The 19,726-nt window shown below is 36.0% G+C and overlaps 2 protein-coding genes across 2 annotated transcripts; one reads left to right on the top strand and one right to left on the bottom strand.

Moving 5' to 3' along the window:
* Positions 1 to 525: 525 nt before the first annotated feature.
* Positions 526 to 6,838, top strand: LOC140047161 (uncharacterized). The gene is made up of 9 exons (XM_072092010.1): positions 526 to 683; positions 1,913 to 2,592; positions 2,830 to 2,901; positions 3,016 to 3,812; positions 3,932 to 4,727; positions 4,827 to 5,326; positions 5,435 to 5,697; positions 5,779 to 6,027; positions 6,117 to 6,838. The coding sequence occupies exons 2-9, from the start codon at positions 2,046 to 2,048 to the stop codon at positions 6,646 to 6,648; spliced, it is 3,756 nt and encodes a 1,251-aa protein (XP_071948111.1). The 5' UTR covers positions 526 to 683; positions 1,913 to 2,045; the 3' UTR covers positions 6,649 to 6,838.
* On the bottom strand, positions 6,720 to 19,662 carry LOC140047159 (F-box only protein 38-like). The gene is made up of 10 exons (XM_072092009.1): positions 19,532 to 19,662; positions 17,652 to 18,555; positions 16,861 to 17,239; positions 16,177 to 16,428; positions 14,480 to 16,057; positions 13,357 to 13,523; positions 11,879 to 12,030; positions 10,307 to 10,410; positions 9,681 to 9,788; positions 6,720 to 9,309 (listed from the first exon to the last, which is right to left on the bottom strand). The coding sequence occupies exons 2-10, from the start codon at positions 18,519 to 18,521 to the stop codon at positions 9,152 to 9,154; spliced, it is 3,768 nt and encodes a 1,255-aa protein (XP_071948110.1). The 5' UTR covers positions 18,522 to 18,555; positions 19,532 to 19,662; the 3' UTR covers positions 6,720 to 9,151.
* Between the last annotated feature and the right edge of the window lie 64 nt (positions 19,663 to 19,726).

Raw genomic sequence — 19,726 nt, 5'->3', positions numbered from 1 at the left:
TTCGAAAATTGGATGAAAAAAATGTCGACTTTCTCAACTTTTAACAAAAAATTTAAGTCTTATTATTCTATTATTTAATATTTTTATTCATTTAATACATCGATCATGTGATAAACCCCTAAAATTGACAGTTTTTAGTATGCCGGTATTCAAAACAACCTCCTAGATTCTTGGGTCCCATTGGCCAATTGTCTAGTTTCCTCATTATCTAATGACCCAGTCCAATTCAGTTTTAATGACCCCACATGGCTCTGTCCATTTCTTGTCCATTTATTTTTGCGTTCTTTACCGTTTCGAGTGAGAAGATTGAGTTGTACCCTTAGTACTACAAATAACCCAATATGTGCTGTAGAATTGGACAATGAATTGAACAACTGATTGACCAATCAGAGCAGCGGAAAGCGTTCCAAAAGTTGAACAATCAGAGCACTGAAAAGTGACGTAATCAGGGCATTAGAAAAATTGTTCCAAATTTGTCATTTTGACCAATCAGAACACTGAAAAGTGACGTAATTAATATGTGACTTCAACAAGTTTTTCACAACACAAACAATGATGAGATTTTGTCCAGAGACTTACATGCGACAACATCTTTTTACAAATCCTCTAGACTTATTATTATTAATTTCAAGGCGAATTCTGGTAGTAGCTGTATTCAACTCGAACGTGTACTTGCATTAAAGGTAAGAGCGAAATTGATTTCATGCTTGAAATCGGCATTTAAAGTGTTGATAACTTGTTTGGTCTAGGCCTAGCCATAGTCAATAGAAACTATGCCATGGCCTAGCAAATGTGTTTGTATGGGTGCCGACGCTAATTCTTGTTGGCGGTAGTCTGCTCTGTGTGTGGTAAAATGCATTTGCTATTATTACTTATCCCCCTAATTACCAGTAGGCCTACATATATTTCATAAAGTATTAACAATAACGCATGCCTTTATAGGTTAGTTAGGGTTAGATAGTGTCACTCGACACTTACTTTAATTAATGTATTTACTAGGCCTATATAGCCTAGGCCTAGCTAGTAGGCTAGATAGAAAGACCTCTAGGTAGGCCTAGATCTTTTTTGGTTGCCATGAATTGTAAGTCAAACCATGGGCCTGTAAGTGCTAGGCCCTAGTAAGATGCTACCTACTTAGGGCTCCCTGTTATTTTTTTTCTTCAAAACTTACTACAGTAGTTTAGACTAGGCCTAGGCTTAGATTAGTATTTATCGTAGAACCATCCCATAGTAAATAAATTTAGTTTAAAGTAATTAAGCTATTCTTTAAAGTTTAATTTATTTAATATTTTAACAATCCTACTACTAGTTAGACTAGCCTATGTACCCTGTAATAGATTTTAGGCCTAAACATAATTTTAAACTATAAACAACTAAATGTGTGCTGTATCAGAATAGCATCCATGGGAAACAGACTAAAGCCTTGTTCACATGTCAACCCTTTTAATTGATAGATAAACAATTTAACTTTTATTATAATGATTGTTTAATTAAGTGTAGGCTTCAACTCTTTGATCTAAAGCATTCGTTTAATTAGGCAATCAACTGTATTTGTGGATTTAGATAAGATTCTCAAATAATTTGATTGCATTAAAGGAAGTGCTCAGGGATCAAAGAGTTGATACATACACTGTTTAATAAACAAAGATTATTCAGTTTACTCTAATTTATGTTGTAATTCTTTATATAGTTTTTTTAATTGAAAAAAAAACATAATTATTCATATGTAATATTTTCTTAATTTAATTTAGATAAAATAGTTTGTTCTTAGTAGATATGTTTTAATGCTACATGTAATTCATTTTATTAATATTTTACATTTAAAGTCTTGGTCTACTATTAATTATTACTTGAGAAATTTTAACCCACAGATATTTTATTTTATTTAGATTTGATTTTCTTTTATTTACAGCCATTTACTACAACTGCACGGTGCACAGTGGCATTATACGGGTAAAATTTTCTTTTTTACATACTTTACTTACATATATTTTTGCCTTTGATCAGTTTTTTTAGTTTTGCAGGTGTTCAATAGACAGTACAGTATGTTCAGACCAACTTTTCGGCGCAGTGAAGAGGGTGCCTTAATTCTTGAAGATACATCTGCTGCTGTAGTATTTAACAGCTTGAGAAAACGACCAACTGGCAAGTGTCTAACTCCTGATGATGTACGCCAAGATGCCTTGAAGGAGGTGTGCAGGCTGGGTGGAAACACCAAAGATGAATGTGATGTGTTGGGCTGCTACAAGTTTCAGCATAGTAAATACAGTGGACAAACATTCAAGTGGATGGTCGAAAATGTACTGGAATATGCAGTATGTTTTGTTATTAAAATGGCTAATGAAATTCCAAGTACAAGTTCACTTAGTATTAACAAATTCAACTTTAAGAGGTACTTGGAGTCTTTCCCAGAAGGCAAAGAAGCCATAGCAATGAAAGAAATAAAACGCCGCAGGAAATGCCCAACTAGACAGACATCGTACATACCTGTTGGCATTAAGCTACAACAGGTTGAGGATGTCACAGATGAAACACTTTCTGGTACTGATGTCTTTGATGCTTCTTTGCAACCATCAACCTCATATGCACCAGGTAAGACTTATTCCATATTTGTGTTTTTTGTGCATTTTCTAAATTACAAATTTCAGGTTTTGCATTTTTAGTGCCTGTGTATGTTGTAGGCTTGCTGGGTTTACGTTTTTTTTTATGCATTCATTTATACTCAATCATAAAATCGTGTTGTTTAAATACATTGTTTTATAGCATACTGTAGATAGCGAATGAAGTAGTAGTTTACTGCTAAATATTCTTTAATTTTCCGTCTTACAGCTCAACCAAATACATCTTATGAACCTGTTAGTACTATGCCATCCACTACAATAACTATCAAACAGAGTGAAGGTAGTTTATTTCAGTGTAATTTTAATTATTTTGTTTGATTTTTAAAACTAGAAAATGAAAATTACATAATGTAGTTTCATAAATTATACAATTTTGTTTTGGTTTTTCTTGCAGATTGTCTCATACCAGATAAATGGAAGAAGAACTTGCCCGAGATCGATCAGCAGTGGATTTCAAAAACCTTATTCAAGAAATCGAAGAAGGGGACTGCAGAGTTGGATTCAACTAAACTCAAACAACTTTGGTATTATCCACCTCAACCGGATCCGCTCAACAAAAACATACCCATGGCCAACAGTTACTTCGGTCATCGTCTTCTTCTTTGGTTGCCCCGCAAGACTTGGCAGGTCAAGCTGGTCTGCCCTCGGCCAGAATGCAAGAGCTATCCACTAACATCAGGCGGCCTCCATGGAATCGTTCGTCCGGTCCTGGATTTAGACTGCCACTACTTTCTTGCAACAGAGCAACTGAGGTGCTCTAATTGCAAACAAAGACAAATTGGCTGGAGTGAAAACATTTTAAAGCAACTTGATTTAGCACATCGCCTTCAGTTTCCTGTTGTACTTTCGTATCACTTGGCCTGCGACAACCGGGTCCTGCAGCTTCTAAAGTACCGCGGTCTCGGTAACAGTCCATCACAGCTTCGCCAACAAGTCTTAGAACAACACACAAGGCGGTGGAATGAGAGAGTGGCTCTCTACTTAGAAAATTGCAAGAAGTTCTGTGGTTCTCGTGATGATTATGTCATTGCTGCTTCTAAATTTGATGAGGTGTCTAAAATGATTCCTGTTCCCTCTGTCCAATGGTTCCTTACCATCTACTGCAACGAAGTAATGGGAAGAATCGACGAACTCAAGGCTTCTATCACATCGACGTTCGGAAGAGTGTTGAAGATTGACTCGACCAAAAGGGTAAATAATTTATAAACAATACTATTTCTGCAATTTACTTTTAATTATTTGAATTTTTTTTTTTTTGCAGATTGTGGGGAAGCTTTCTTCCGAATAAATTTGTTTGGGTTTTTTTGCAGATTGTAAGGAAGCTAGCCGGTCGTGCATGTGGAACAGGAGCGTGGGCAACAAACGTCGGAAATGAGTACGGCCAGGTGCTCATTACAGTCCTGACTGCTGCAGAAGGATGTGGCTTAAACAACATGACAAACGGCATCATTAACCGATATGCTTTGGCAGGCGTACCTCCTCCCGAGATTCTCTACGTCGACCGTGACTGCTGCGGTCATTCAAGCATAAGGAAGATGTTCAGCGCCTGGCCTGACATGAAAATTCGTCTGGACATCTGGCACTTCATGAGGAGAATTGCTGCAGCTTGTTCAACAGAATCACATCAGTTGTATCCGATATTTCTCAAACGTCTTTCCGCTTGCATTTTTGAGTGGAGCGCTGACGATGTTGAACGTCTGAAGCTCGCCAAGCGTGAACAGCTCATTGCAAGCAAGAAGCATTCCAACCCAACAGACGACATCATATTGAAAAACATCAGCAAGAAGGAGTATGCTTTACATTGTCGCAGGACAACACGAGGGACTCGCGAGACTGCCAACCTAATCCGAGAGCTGCTGACTTCCCTCGATGGTGAAGAAGGCCGTGACACAATGGGCGTCCCACTCTTAGACTCTGAACAGACCTGGGATATCTGGAGCTCACAAGAGCGACACATCGCCTGCATCCAGGATCCAGAAGGCATCCCGCTCTACACAAAAACCAGTGAGATGCTTAAGGGTGGAGTTACCTTGCCAGTATATCGTTGCGCAAGAGGCTCCACTTCTTTGGAATCGTTTCATCTTCACCTTAACAGGTTTATTCCAGGTACAGTATTACTTTTTATTTGGTATCTACCAAATCTTCAAACCGATCTACAAATTTTTGTATTATTTCATTATTATGGATGTTTTATTTTTTTCTCAGGTGAGCGTGCTAGCGACTTACATTTCCAAGCTTACCTGATGGATGGACTTGTTCGATGGAATGCAAACCGTGCACTAGCCGCTACCCAGTCTGGAGGAACCATCTCCAGTACATATAGTGGACTGCATCAGCATGCTCTCAACATACTGGCAGAGCAAGTGATTGGCAAAAAAGTGTACAAAAGTTTTATCATTCCAAACAAGTACACTGGAGAACTCATCGGAGTGGAGTACCTGTACAACCAGTCGAACAAAGTGCTCGAAACTCAATTTCCTGTCAAAACAGATACCATTTATGATGAAGACTTTGATGAAGAAATTTACACTTTTGATGTTGATGAAGGGTATGATGACAAGACTCAACCAGACTACAAACCACCTAAGCGTTGTTTTAAACCTCGAAATGCTAAAGAACCCTCACCACCCCAGCTGGAGCCCTTGCCTTCATGTGACGATAATGATGATGATGATGGTGAAGGAAAAGCAGCCCTTTTTGACACAGTGAGTTAAATTTGTATCATTAGCTTCTACCTCACAAATTTTGTTTCTGTTTTGAAATACAATGCACGAGTCTGATTATATATTTTGTTTTCATATTTTACAATTTAGGAACTTGAGGATTCCACTGGACCGGACAACATTCCAGGCTACGCCAAAGTTGAAGCCCTGGCAGACTACCTTATGCAGTTTAAGGAAGACAGTGGAGTGATAAGTCAAAGTCATGCTGAACATGTCGCAAAGTTGTGGAACAACCTGGATGCTTATGACAAAACCATTAAGCGCAAAGCACGGCATCAAGATTACCTGACGAAAGGCAGGTTCAAGAAAAGTAAAACTACTTCCGTAATACCTGGTGTCGAAAGCACTCGACGGTAAGGCAGTTTCCAGCGTTTTTTACTTTGTTGCATGATGTGTCTTAAATCTAACTTGTTTCTTTGTTTTTTTTTTAAAAGATGCTTCTTAGGTCAGAACACCGGGCCAGCTCAGTGGCCGGACTGCAATCGATATATGGAGTGCATTATTACAAAACTATGTGAAGCGTATCCATCTACCGTATCTATCGAAGGTAAACGTTTCCAGCGCTGGCCGCTCATTACCAAAGGCTACAAGAACATTCGTCGGAAAGTGCTATCGAATGGACACCTGATGTTGTTTGCTAAGCTTCAGTTGATGGAGATAAATCGTACGACACTCATCCAGTGGTGAGTTTTTACTTGTTATTGATTGTTATTTTACGCTACAGTAAATACATTAAAGTTTTTAAATACTGTGTTTGATTTATTTTCAACAGGTACAACAGAACGTCAAAGAAGCAAGAGCGGCAAGTGTTGGAATCTGGCATCTCGGCAACAATACCCAAACTTGTCTCTGATAAAACCCTACTTGAACCTTTAACCAAGCCAGCGGTGCTAAACGTTCATACAAGCGCTCCATCTTTCACATTTGTCCTACCAAAAAACACTTCCGGCCTAGCGACTCTAGGAAACAGACCGTCGATCCCAGTTCCTGGCGAGATAGCAAAACCACCACCGTCAGTCCCTGAGGCTAGCAGTACTCGTATTCCTAGAACTACCCTCTTGTACAGAAAACGAGTGGCTAAAGACATATCGGAAGGGAAACCGATCAAAATATACAAACCAAGAACGTCTGCGATTGTGTGCTCAAAGTGTAAGCAACCAAGATTAAATAAGAACCACACTCAGTACTATGGAAATTGGTATTGTGCTGCAACATCTGATGTGACTTTTAAAGAATGGAAATCGGCTATGGTTGCCATCCGTCGCCTTCGTCAAGAGAGGAAAAAAAAGCAGCAAAAAGAATGATTCCAAATGATTGTTGTAGCCATGGATAGTTTTTATACTGTTTCGTATATCTTCAATTTTTATTTGTTCTGTGATTTTATATTCACTTTTTACAAAATATTTGTATTTTATGCAATTTGGCCATTGGGCCACCATATCTAATGGTATTCTGAATGTGCAGTAAAGTTAATAATAATAATAAAAAAAAAAAGTTTTTAATGCTGCCAAATCCAAAGAGCAATGATTAATGTTGTAAATTATTTTGTAATTTTTATAAATTACATTCAGTTTTAATTATTACATTATAATTTACATTATATCATTCATTGCACTTTGTATTTGAAGGTCCCAAGCCCTTACAAAAAAAGCAGAGGGGAAACTTTTGCAGTTGAGTGTACATTAAATGGTGAATTCTATATTCTTGTAGTGTAAATTCTCAACTATTTTATATTTATTTCAAGAGCAATTCCACTACAATTCATTTTGATGTGAATCAAATAATTCATTCCACCAATTCTAATAATATATTTTGATAATAACTCATACTATAGAGGTTATTATCCAGTAACCTTCAGTTACTCCTCTTACAGTTACACATATCCTATGATACCATGTGGCCTAGAAAAAAAGCCCCAGACAAAGTTAACGGTAATTTTGTCTACATTTTTTAAAAAGGCTGACTTATCAAACTACTTGGAATATGGTTGGCCAATCAGAAGTCAGGGTGGGTTTTTTAAATAGTTACATAGTATTTAACATATATATACAATTTTGATTGACAATTGTTCACACCCTAAAAACACAACAAAAAACGTCTCGTCATATTAAAAGAACTAACGATTAATACAACATACATATTGTAGTCGAATTTACCGTGTTTTAAAAAACAAAATTCATGTACTGTAGTACAAGGATTTTTCGAAAATTGGATGAAAAAAATGTCGACTTTCTCAACTTTTAACAAAAAATTTAAGTCTTATTATTCTATTATTTAATATTTTTATTCATTTAATACATCGATCATGTGATAAACCCCTAAAATTGACAGTTTTTAGTATGCCGGTATTCAAAACAACCTCCTAGATTCTTGGGTCCCATTGGCCAATTGTCTAGTTTCCTCATTATCTAATGACCCAGTCCAATTCAGTTTTAATGACCCCACATGGCTCTGTCCATTTCTTGTCCATTTATTTTTGCGTTCTTTACCGTTTCGAGTGAGAAGATTGAGTTGTACCCTTTGCGCAGGGAAATTTTCGAAAAATGGCCGATTTTCGACCCTTTTATTTGTTGACATAAATGGTTACTATTGCATAATAAACATGCACAGAGACGAATTATAGGTTCTGCGCATGTCAATTGTGCTATAGTAACCAGTTTTGACATAAATGGTTACTATAGCATAATAAACATGCGCAGAGTCGACTAATGGGTTCTGCGCATGTTAATTGTGCTATAGTAACCAGTTTTATCGAAAAATAAAAAGGTCGAAAATTGGCCATTTAAAAAAAAAATTCCTGTACTATAGTAGGCCTACAGGGAAATTTTCGAAAAATGGCCGATTTTAGACCCTTTTATTTTTTTTACATAAAGGGTTACTATTGCATAATAAACATGCGCAGAGGCGAATAATGGTTTCTGCGCATGTCAATTGTGCTATAGTAACCAGTTTTGACATAAATGTCGTTCTTTCATGACAGGGCAGTATAGTACAGGGACATTGTCGAAAAATGGGCAGCACAGAATCCATATATTTTTCCTTTAAATTAAATAATAAACACTGTACATACTATGGATTGGTAAAAATGTAAGCAGTTGACCAGTCCTATGATGACCTCTTTGTGACCTGATTGGTTACATGGTTGAGGAAGATGAAAGAGGACACAATTTAAGTTTGTATAATTTGTTTTTATAGTAAAATTGTATATACAGCAGATGTATTAATAATAATAACAAAAGCTATATAATATTAAGAACTGTTTCAATCATTTAACAGTATAATTATATAGAGCTAAAAATAATTATAAAAATTATAAATAAAGACGCTACTGTTAGTTATATTCTTTTAACAGCAAACTTCTTTCTTTGATATAACCTTAAATTAATCATTTGCTTTCATAAAATGACCACCCCTCCCTCTCTCTATATGATCTCTATACAAAAAAATTGTACAATTTAATTAGAATTTGCCTATTTGTTTTTATTGTTAGAAGGTGTTCAGCTGATCTCTCTCTGACCCAAAAGAAACACATGGTAGCAGGGACCTTTTTAGCACCGCTATGGCCAAACAACAAGGGTGTAACAAGCCAGATCAGCTTAAAGGCTGATCTGAACTGACCTACATAATTAATTGTGTTTCCTGAAACATATATGTGTTATAAAGAAATTATAAATATAAAGAAATTATCTGTAAAAACTTGTTTCTTTTCTTCCATATTTTTAGCACCATATGTGCAGTAAATATATCCATGATCTCTTTCTAGTATGTCATAGGTTAAAGGTCATCATACTAATGTAAGTTATGAAACTAGTTCTTTTGTATATCTGATACTTGGATGTAAATACACATAACACATTTCTTGATGTCAGCTTTGATTGACCTCATTTCAGCCATGTCATGGGTCAAAGGTTCAATACAACGTTTGGCAAAAGTTGCAACAATGTCCGACCGTTCTGAAGGGTATACTGAAAAAGACAAAGGCAACAAATGTAAGTAATTGCACCACAATGAATTTTAAGTATGCAAATAAGTTATGTAGAGTATTTTATCAATTTTTGTGTAAATAGCCGAGAATGAAATCAACCAAAGGCTGTTTTGTTCTTTCTGACTTTTTCCATGTAGTATGATGGTTACCTAGTTACTAGTCCAGATATTGTGTGTTATGCTATTACAGTACTACCTCCATGCATGCTAAGAGGAACCAATGGCCGTATTCACTAATCACACATACTTAAGTGAGATATTTCCATTCAATATTAGGTATTTCACTTAGATAGCAGCAGCCCAAGTGTGAATGGTAAATACGGCCACAGTTGTATAACAATTATTAGCTTACCTGCTGGGAATGGTTTTCCAAATTGTATCTGACAGCCATTGTCACTTGATAGAGTCTGCATCCAGGGTACATCAGTGCTTAGTTTGAATTTGACATTGCCAGCAGAACCTAAAATAAGATGTTATTATTATTATTTACAAGTGTTAAATAAAGATACAGTTTACAATTTGTTTCTTAATAAAGTTAACATGTGTGAGTGGAATTATTTATGCAATGGTGCGTGGTGCAATTTGTTTGGCACTGGACTTTTAGTCCACCTCTCTCTCTTTGCCTCTCTAACATCCATGTGTACAAATTGGTACTTGGCAAGGTCAAACACCCCTGTACTGATTACATAAGTGCTATATGTGTTGGTCAGGATAAAAATGATAATTAAGCTATATATAACAACGAAGCATTATCATTATTAATTAGTTATTAAGAACGATGTATGATTTTTTTTCATTATTATTATTATTAGTTATTAATATTAGTGGAAACTGGTGCCAGTATTTCACACTGATAGATTAAGAGCACCACTTGCAGTGACACAACAAGAAACTTGATACTAAATGAGAATTGAACCAAAGACTGTCAGATTTGAGGGCAAGTACCAGTCAACAGTACCACAATACAGAATTACTTACATTTTGTGATAAATATATTTCTTGGTTGTGACCTTCTTCTCACCTTTTTCTTGTCATTAGACTCATCATCGTCATGGCAATAAGTCAAAGTACTTACATAATAGCTATAGAAAAAAAAACACCATTTTATTTATTTATTCAAAATCCAACAGTGTGTCAATATACCAATACAGGATCGCCATAAAGTATAAAATTCGATTTACATAAATATATATAACATTAAGAAAACAAACAGATTTATATATTACTTTAAAATTTCAAATAATCATGAATTTGTCAGGATAAATTACAGATAAATGCAAAATGATTCAACAAATTCTTGTCTACATTTTCTGCTCTATAAGCTATAATAGGTATCAATCATAATGTGTTGAACGAAAGCTCTGCTTATTTATTTATTATTAGCTTTTTGCTTATTTTATTTGTATCTTCAATGAGATCCAGTCACTGATACCCACAGCATTGTCAGCGCTTATTTTATTTGTATCTCCAATGAGATCCAGTCACTGATACCCACAGCATTGTCAGCACTTATTTTATTTGTATCTCCAATGCGATCCAGTCACTGATACCCACAGCATTGTCAGCGCTTATTTTATTTGTATCTCCAATGAGATCCAGTCACTGATACCCACAGCATTGTCAGCGCTTATTTTATTTGTATCTCCAATGAGATCCAGTCACTGATACCCACAGCATTGTCAGCGCTTATTTTGTTTATATCTCCAATGAGATCCAGTCACTGATACCCACAGCATTGTCAGCGCTTATTTTGTTTATATCTCCAATGAGATCCAGTCAATGATACCCACAGCATTGTCATTTTTCAGTAATTTGCCTTTGGATTTATAAATCATAATAGATCAACATTTATTTCTCTTGTAAATTCATAATAAAGTATTAATAATTTGAGTAAATAAGCGGGGATCCAAAAGAAAAATAAACAAAGCTGCCAATAAATTATTATTAGTCAAAACCATCTAAATGCAATATACTAAGGTAAACTAATTTCAAATAGTCATATTAAGAGAAAACCTGATTAAAAAAACCTATTTCAAGTGATGATTCTTCTATCAGATATTGCACTTGACTGAATCAGTTGAGTGCAATTACAAGTATCATCTTGATTAAAGTTATATTGCCGTGAGCCTTCATTATTGCTGGTTTCATTATAGTTGTCACAACATCCACAAATAGTGAGATAGATTAATAATTAGAAATAGATTAAGTTAGTCTTAAAGATGTATTATCCTCTAAAAACATGAAAATTGAAGATTAATTATTTAAATCAGACTTTGAATAGGCCATTTTGTAGTTTTAAGTTAAGTTAAGCACTTCTGTAGAGAAAAAAACTTCCGAAAAATAATGTTTTCAGTTATAAAATGTCAAAATAAATGGTTAAAATTAACCAACAACTCATTGGCTTTAGTTTAAATTACAATTTTTTTCAAGTAAATGGTCAAACTTTTGGTCAAATTGAATAAATATTATGTGACATTAAAATGTCATATTCAACAAAAAAATAATATTTGTTTACGGGAACAATACATCTTTAATGAAAATGTCTCTTACTTATTTAGCCACACAGCGATGTCCATCCAATTAGCCATATAAACACTTCCCTCTATCGACGGTTCTGATGACTTCGATTCAATAGCGTACATAAGTTGGTAACTATGGTGATCAATCGCAAACAACCATGACTCCAAGGCAGACTTGCTCTTCTAAAATGGGCAAAAATTATTATGATATATTTTCTATACAATATTATGAGCATTTTTTATATTAATTTTTTTCAAATTTTAAACAAATAGCATCGCTAATACAGCAGAATCCCTACTGAATACGGGTTGGGCCGTAATGTTAAAAACTTTGATAATTCACAGGAAAGTGACTTCTGAAAAGAAATGTCACCTAAAATAGGGTTCCCAATGGAATGGTTCAACTGTATTAGATATTATACAGATATTGACTGCTTAGAGGTTAAATATAAGATTTGACATCCCCTCGGGAATGATATTAAGCTCTCGGGGAATATATATTTCCCTCAGCTGGCGCTTCGGGAAATATATATTCCCTCGAACTTAATATCATTCCCTCGGGGATGTCAAATCTTATATTTAACCGATATAAAAGGCAATATCTGTTATATTATATAGCCAAGAACAAGTCTGCTGGGTTGGGTGAAGCTAGGCTAGGCCTCCTATAGTATTTGTATTGTATTTAAACAAGCCTGCCTAGACACCTTACCTTGCGAAGAATAATATACAGATAATTACTAATTAATGATTCCTTGGCAATAAAATATTCACTTAGGCCTAGGTCGTTTAAATTAACAGAAGAATTTCCATCAATAAGCCTATTAAAAATAATAATATTATAATCAGGTAGGCCGAATAAACAATTCGTCTTCTTCTCGATCTTCGAGGAGCCGAATCACCGGATGTTCAGCGCGTACTAGTTACTAGGTTACTACCGTGAGTATTGACCAATCACAAACGGTGTTTCATCACATTTAGGGTGAACTTATAACAAATGAGGGCGCTATGTATGCATAGTTTAAATAGTTTAGATGATTAATTTCTTCAAGCAACTTTCGTGGCGCAGCGGTTGAAGCGTTGTCTTGCGATGGAGTGACAATTCCACCCAAGTTCAAGATCGAGTTGATGACTTTTGTTTATTTATCGACAACGCGAGTGTTGGCACACGAAAATTACACAGTCAATATCATCGTACTCGAGAATCTATATGTTTAATGACAGGGGACACGATAATTACGCGAAAATTACACAGTCAATATCATCGTTCTCGAGGATATATACGATTTACGATCCTCGCAGCGGTAGTCATGTGATGCAGTTTCAACCAATCACGTTAGCGTATTTACATAGGCTATGTAATATTATACAGATATTGACTGCTTAGGGGTGTATTATAACATTTGAGATCCCCCCAGAGAGAATTATATTTTTCTTGAGGGCCAAAAATTGTTCATAGGCTATGTGATACATCATTAATATTATAAAATAAAGTAAACTTGACGTAATTACCATATGTAATGGACGCAAATTGACAAATCTACTGCAAGTAGGTGGTAGCCATAATATAGGTTCTAGTAGAGCAGCATTTGACAGACATGGTACGTGTGAAAAGTCTATACGAATGAGATTCGGGCAGTTCTTCATTTTTACCTCTCGTAACATCTGTAGATCATAACCTGCAAAAAAGATTTCAAATAAAATTATTGCCACAATTTAATGTAAATTGGCACTCAATTGGGACATTAATGTTGAGTATGGTGTTAATAATATTTCTTTATTGGACCACTAAATATTATTGAAATAAATAAATAAATAAATTATATAACGTTTATAACTATTTGCATGATTAATAACTCAACATATTTTGTGTTTAGCCGAATTTTACAATTTACCATTTAAATAAAGAAGTACAGTTTTTCTGTTGAGGATTCCGAATCGAACATTTTTAGTTTTATTTTACTATTATTACCATACTGTAACAATTATACTCAATTTATTGTTTATAAACAAACTCCATTATCACAAGAGACAGTAACCCTGAAAACTATGCAAATTAGCATTACATGTTATAACCTTTATTCACTGAAATTGAAGCTAATAATAATTGCCCAATAAATGCAATATAAATGTTTTAAAATGCACTTTACAATTCTTTTGTAAATAATTAAACTTTCAAATATACTAAATTGAAACAAATTTATTCCAAATCGTTACCGTATTTAAAAGTAATAAATACTGTAATTATTTGACATACTACCAGTAAAACTATCAGTAAATGTACTCATTTCGGGTGATCTATAACCCATGATAATGTGTAAAAATGCACCGTTACGCTTCAGTGCTTCTATCATGTCATTGGTCAGATGTTTCATTCTACTCTGACGTAAATTGTATTATATACTCAATCTATGGGGATTGGGGGATGGGGGGAGGTTGTGTCAAGATCAGTAGTTCCTAGAGCACCGAACTTGCACCGATGGCTAGGGTTAGATTTGAACAAAATGACGAAATGTAGTAAAATCATGTAGCTATGTGTCTTCAGAATACCATTGTAAAAAATACTGTATAACTGTATATACTATATAAATATGGTACAGTAATCCATACAAAAACAATATTGACTGCTATTTACCTGATAATGTTTGAAGTTGGGGGCAATCTGTCAAATGCAGATGTGATATACCACATGAGTCAAGAGTTAAACCTTCTAAAGTTTTGGACGTTATAACCATCACTTGTACTGGATCATCCTCTGGTACAGGATCACTAGTACTGGTGGACTGGTTCTTAGTTGAGACTTTTTTGTCACTTTGAGACTTTTTCGTAGGGCTAGCATTTGTACTTTTTGAAGTCAGTGAATTTTTTACATCACATGTTGAAAAAGGTTTGTTCTGATTGGACTGTTTTGTATCAAGAAGATGTTGTCTTTTGGATTCAGTAGATGTAGTTGGTAATGAGTCTTCTTGTGTGCTATCCATACTGGTATCAATGTTTTCTTCAAGAACATTGTCAGTGTGTTCGGATGCATTACTAAAGATGGCATCACAAGTGGTGACAGCTGACTCAGACGAGAAAGACCTTTTTTTGGTATTTTTGTTATCGGCAGAAAAATTTTTCAAATCACATTGTTCGTTTGGTAATTTACGTTTACCACAGGATTCTGAACAGGTTTTATCCAGATCTTTCTCAATAGAATTGTCAGGTTTCAGAGTGGATTCTACAGTCGTCGTACGTTCTCCACTCTTCAGTTGGTCAGCATGTAATGCACTGCTCCCTGGTTGTACATCGGGGTCACCCACAAGGTCACTACTTGGTATGATAACACTGCTCTGGCCACTTTGAGTACGCACTGCACGAATCATCATCTGACCCGAATGGTCATGATAGGTACATTCTTGCACGTACGCTTTGCTTGTAAGACCAAAGTTTTCCTCAAGAGTTGGACAACGATTCTGCATCGCCGTGTTATGTTCCGACGACGATCGCTGATGGAGATCACTGCCAGTTGCTGGAGTTTTTGCGGAGTTAGTTTCATCTGTTTGGCTATGCCTTCGTTTTTTCTTTGATGGTGAATCTTTGATAGACTCGTCATTTTTATTGGCACAAGATGATTGGCCAACGGATGATGACGGTTCTGGGTTTGCTAAAAGTGAAGAAAGTGTATCTGTTGAAGAGGAGTTGCGGTACGATGATGATGTTGATGAGATGGAGTATGATGATGCTGATTGTGAGGATGCTAATGCTGATTGTGATGATGTTGATGGTGGTACGGATTGTGATGGTGATGACAAAGGTTCTGATGAGGGTAAAGATGTTGATGATGTAGGTAACGGTTTTACCGCTTGGGGTAAAGATGGCGAGCAAAATGGTGGTTTTGATAAAAATGCAGGAGGAGTTGATGGAGAGGAAGAGCCACCTGATTTCCTTTTGATGCTTTTTTTCACATCTTTTGCTTCTGGTTTTGATATTTCTTTATTTTCATCCTCCTTGCGAGATTCATAGTGTCTAGACCCTCTGGCCTCTGATTGTTCACTACTATCGTCTTTAGGAAGTTTGCCGTACCGTGGGCCGGTATCAAGCTGGTGTAATGGCGGTTGAACACTGGTTGATTGACAGCCTTTCTCATTCAGTGAGTTAGTTGAGGTTTCTGGCTGCAAGTCCCAATTTATCTTCTCATCTACTTCTACAGTTTGATTAGCATTGACGCTTACTGCGGTGTAAAAATTAAATATATTAATTAGTTTTATCCTTATAATTTATTCTTTATTGCAATCATAAAAACAACAACAAGTACAGAGGAGGGCTTAAGTATTTATAAATTGTACTTACCTTCCTGGTTATCTGCGCTATTTGGTGCTGCATCCGTTTGGCCAATTGGGGCCACAAGTGCAGATGACACACCTAGCCCTGTTCCAGCGCTCAATCCAACCCGAGAGCAACCTTTCGGTGGTGCTCTAAACATGTGCTCAATTCTGATATCGTGAATGACTGGAAGGTCATTGGTCAACCACTGGCAAAACTTGTCCAGTTGGATAGAATGGCAGTGGTCCAGATGTAAACTCTTTAGCCATTCCCACTTTTCTATTTATTTTTGTAAAGAAATAAAGAGTTAAGTAGTCAATTGTTATGATTTTTGCCTAGCGATTCTAGGGTCTTTGTTCAAATCCCCAAAGTCCACTTCCAAAGATGTGTTAAATTCTACTAGAATGAACCCTTTAGTTGGTTTTCAGAATGCATTGTATAAAGTACAAAATTAATGTTGTTCTTTTTAGACATTCAAAATTCTGGCTGAAGAGAGATAAAAATACATATAAATGTACAATTTATAATAAATAAATTAGCATTATCTGAAACCTTGGCATATTCTTTCTGACTTTTTCCCTTTCGTTTTTATTTAGCTTTATTTGTATCTCCATTGTGATCCAGTCACTATATCTACAAAGCTTTGTCTTTTTATTGTTAATTTCCCTTCGGATTTATTTAATATTAAATAATTACATTTTCAAAACTTACTCTCTTCTTCACCCCACAACAGAGGATTCTGGAGATGAGGGCAGTTATGAATTGTCAAGCTGATGACAGAGTTAAACACAAGTTCTACAATCTTCATTCCCATATCTGATATCAGTCCTGGTGACTCGGTATAGTCTGTCAAACCATGTTCTACAAACCGCTGGTTTGTCCATTCACCAGATTTAATGGATGGATGGATGTAGCCTAGTTCCAGAGTTTCAAACATGTTGAAAGTGACCTTAGCTAGCTTAAGTGCCCAGAAGAAGCTGTCTTTTGACAGAGATGGCTGCAGAGACAGCTCTTCTAACCAGTACTCAGACGCTAGTAGAAGATAGCCTATATCAGTTTCAAAGCAGTTTTTGCATGTTCCAATTCGTACCTGAAAAACAATGGTTTAACAAACAGTGTTACTGTATGATTCAATTAAGTTTAAACTTGATGAAAAGAGTACAGTAATGTTTTGTTTTCCTTTTTCTCTTCTTTTTGTATTTGTTATCATTCCCATTGTGTGTGTGGTGTTGGTGTTGAGGGCCTTATGCATGTCAGCCCCAGCTGTTTTAAGTCACCCTTATTAAACAAAGTTTAATAAAAAAAAAAAATATTATAAATTTAAATCTAAAATTACCAAGAGATCCTTAAAGCCTGAATTAATAGAGTACAGTAGTAGAGTATGTCAAAGTTAATTTAAAGTAATAATAATTTTATTGATGGACCCAGGCCGGATATGATGTATATGAATACAAATTTGATTATACAATTTACTCAATTATTATTTCAACAATATTGCAAACCTTTTCAACTCCAGAGAAACCACCTTTTTTCCACACGTCTTCGACCACATGTTGCAAAAGACCTCCCAGGAACGGAACTCTGACAAGATCTAAACGACGCAGATGCGTAGCGTTACCCAAGGCAGTCAACAACGGTACATAATGCAGCGGGTTCGTTGGACCAATACAGTTGTGCATCATGAATGAAAGAAGCCATTGGCTCTGAAAATGTTGAAAGGGTTGTGGATTTGAAAATTTTACAAATTGTAGATGTAGTTCATCCAGTCCGTTCAAGGCTGGAAGTTCAGGCATAAGGATTCCATAAAGGTGAAGGCATGTTAGCTTGCTGGTCGTTGGTAACGTCAATTGTGACGACTCACTGCATGGAAAACAACCATTCCGATTTCTGAAGTGTCCAAGAATTTCAATGTTCGATAATTCCGTCAGAATGGCTTCAAGGAGATGAATGTCAGAAATCTCGACACCAATTAAATGTTGACAGAGCTGGAGAGCATTAATAATACCAGCAATGCTGATTTTTCTCTCACTGTCTTTTTCATCTTCTTGGCGTAGAAGAAGATTTTTTGGATGAAGTCCGTAAATGTACTCGATGTCTATGCAGCGACTTAGAAGATGATGTAATGCCTCATCATCTATTGTTTCTGGCATCCATCCGTGCCACTTATCGGAGGTGAAGTCCAAAGACTTGACCAGCTGCAAGTGAAGTGCAACTGCTTTCTGGAGATGTCGTGACAACCTCTCAAGGCGCAACAGAGACTGGACTGGTAAGTAGCGCAATATTCTTACGAGCATCTCAAATGAAAGCCTACTAAGGAAGTCGGTGTCATCTTGAACTTCCTCCATTTTGTCTCCTGTTGCAAGTCCATCCATTGTCAAACTTCTACCACTTAAACAAAACCACTACCTACAAAATATAAATAATATATTATTGTGATGTTATTCATCTGGTGAGACGGTGTTTTGAATAAAAAGTTTGTTTGTAACCACTCAATACGTAGTCCTACGACATGCTTCAACAAATTGTTAGCGCTTATGCACTTCTTACAGAATAGTCCCTGCCAGATGTAGATTCTGGGCTGGGTTAGTATATGCATGGAGCAAGGAGGTATAGCCAAAGAACTTATAACACAAGAATCTCCTGTTCGTCCGAAGCGCGTAACAATTTCGAAAGGCATTGTGGGATAGAATAGAGCTATGGGTGGCGCCATTGTGAGCCATGGAGTAGGGCGCCCGCATCAAATTAGAAAGTCAAAATCATAGAGGGGATCTGCTAATACTCTAGGGGGGGGGGGTAGAGTAATTGACTGAGGAGTAGGGCGCCCGCATCAAATTAGAAAGTCAAAATCATAGAGGGGTTCTGCTAATACTCTAGGGGAGGTAGAGTAATTGACTTCCTAGTTTGGAGGGGGCGCTGCTCCATGCTGTGAAATGGCGTCGCCCAGTTTGACCTTTTAACCCTGTACTTCCGATACTGTGTTTAGAACAGGATATTCTTGTGCTATAAGTTCTTTGGTATAGCCTACCTCCATGGTACATGTTATGTAATTAGGCCTAGCTTCTAGAAAACAGTTTAGGCCTACTAATACTATTTTATTACTAACTAGGCCTATGCTTAGCCTTAATTTTACTTGAGGCTCAGGTAAAATTATGTAATAAATTGTTTAAAAACGAATTATATATAAAGTTTTAAATAAGACTTCTGGTATTATTATCAATCATAAACATTCTATATGGAAATAAACAAGGACTAAACGACTTGAGGACAAACAGTAGACAGGAAACACAAACTCAGAAAGGGTAAACAATTCTCAGGTTTCCAGGCTAGGCCTAGAACAGGATTACTCAAGCAAAAACTAAATATATTTTTTAAAAATGCATACCAGAGTAACGGAAAAGGAAATCATGTTTATCCTAATTTATTTGGAATGCTAATTTAGCTGATCATTTTGATTAAATGTCGTTTTAACATGAAAACAACATGATCCTCCGATCGCGAAAAAGATCCACAAATCATCACACAGTAACACGAAGACTATGACACGCCAAGATCGCCATTGATTGAGTTAAAAAAAGGA

The sequence above is a fragment of the Antedon mediterranea genome, chromosome 4 (assembly GCF_964355755.1).
Source record: "Antedon mediterranea chromosome 4, ecAntMedi1.1, whole genome shotgun sequence".
Taxonomy (NCBI): domain Eukaryota; kingdom Metazoa; phylum Echinodermata; class Crinoidea; order Comatulida; family Antedonidae; genus Antedon; species Antedon mediterranea.
Note: the sequence above shows the minus strand (reverse complement) of the source record. Positions and strands in the feature narration are given on the sequence as shown.

What these genes read in the sequence shown, in the direction of transcription:
- LOC140047161 (XM_072092010.1), top strand. Translation starts at nt 2,046, where the DNA reads ATGTTCAGACCAACTTTTCGGCGCAGTGAAGAGGGTGCCTTAATTCTT. An exon ending in ATCAACCTCATATGCACCAG is followed by an intron (nt 2,593 to 2,829) that starts GTAAGACTTATT and finishes TCCGTCTTACAG; the next exon opens with CTCAACCAAATACATCTTAT. An exon ending in GGTGTCGAAAGCACTCGACG is followed by an intron (nt 5,698 to 5,778) that starts GTAAGGCAGTTT and finishes TTTTTTTAAAAG; the next exon opens with ATGCTTCTTAGGTCAGAACA.
- LOC140047159 (XM_072092009.1), bottom strand. Translation starts at nt 18,521, where the DNA reads ATGGATGGACTTGCAACAGGAGACAAAATGGAGGAAGTTCAAGATGAC. An exon ending in GTTGTGGGGTGAAGAAGAGA is followed by an intron (nt 16,429 to 16,860) that starts GTAAGTTTTGAA and finishes AAAAATAAATAG; the next exon opens with AAAAGTGGGAATGGCTAAAG. An exon ending in TGGAAAACCATTCCCAGCAG is followed by an intron (nt 9,310 to 9,680) that starts GTAAGCTAATAA and finishes TGTCTTTTTCAG; the next exon opens with TATACCCTTCAGAACGGTCG.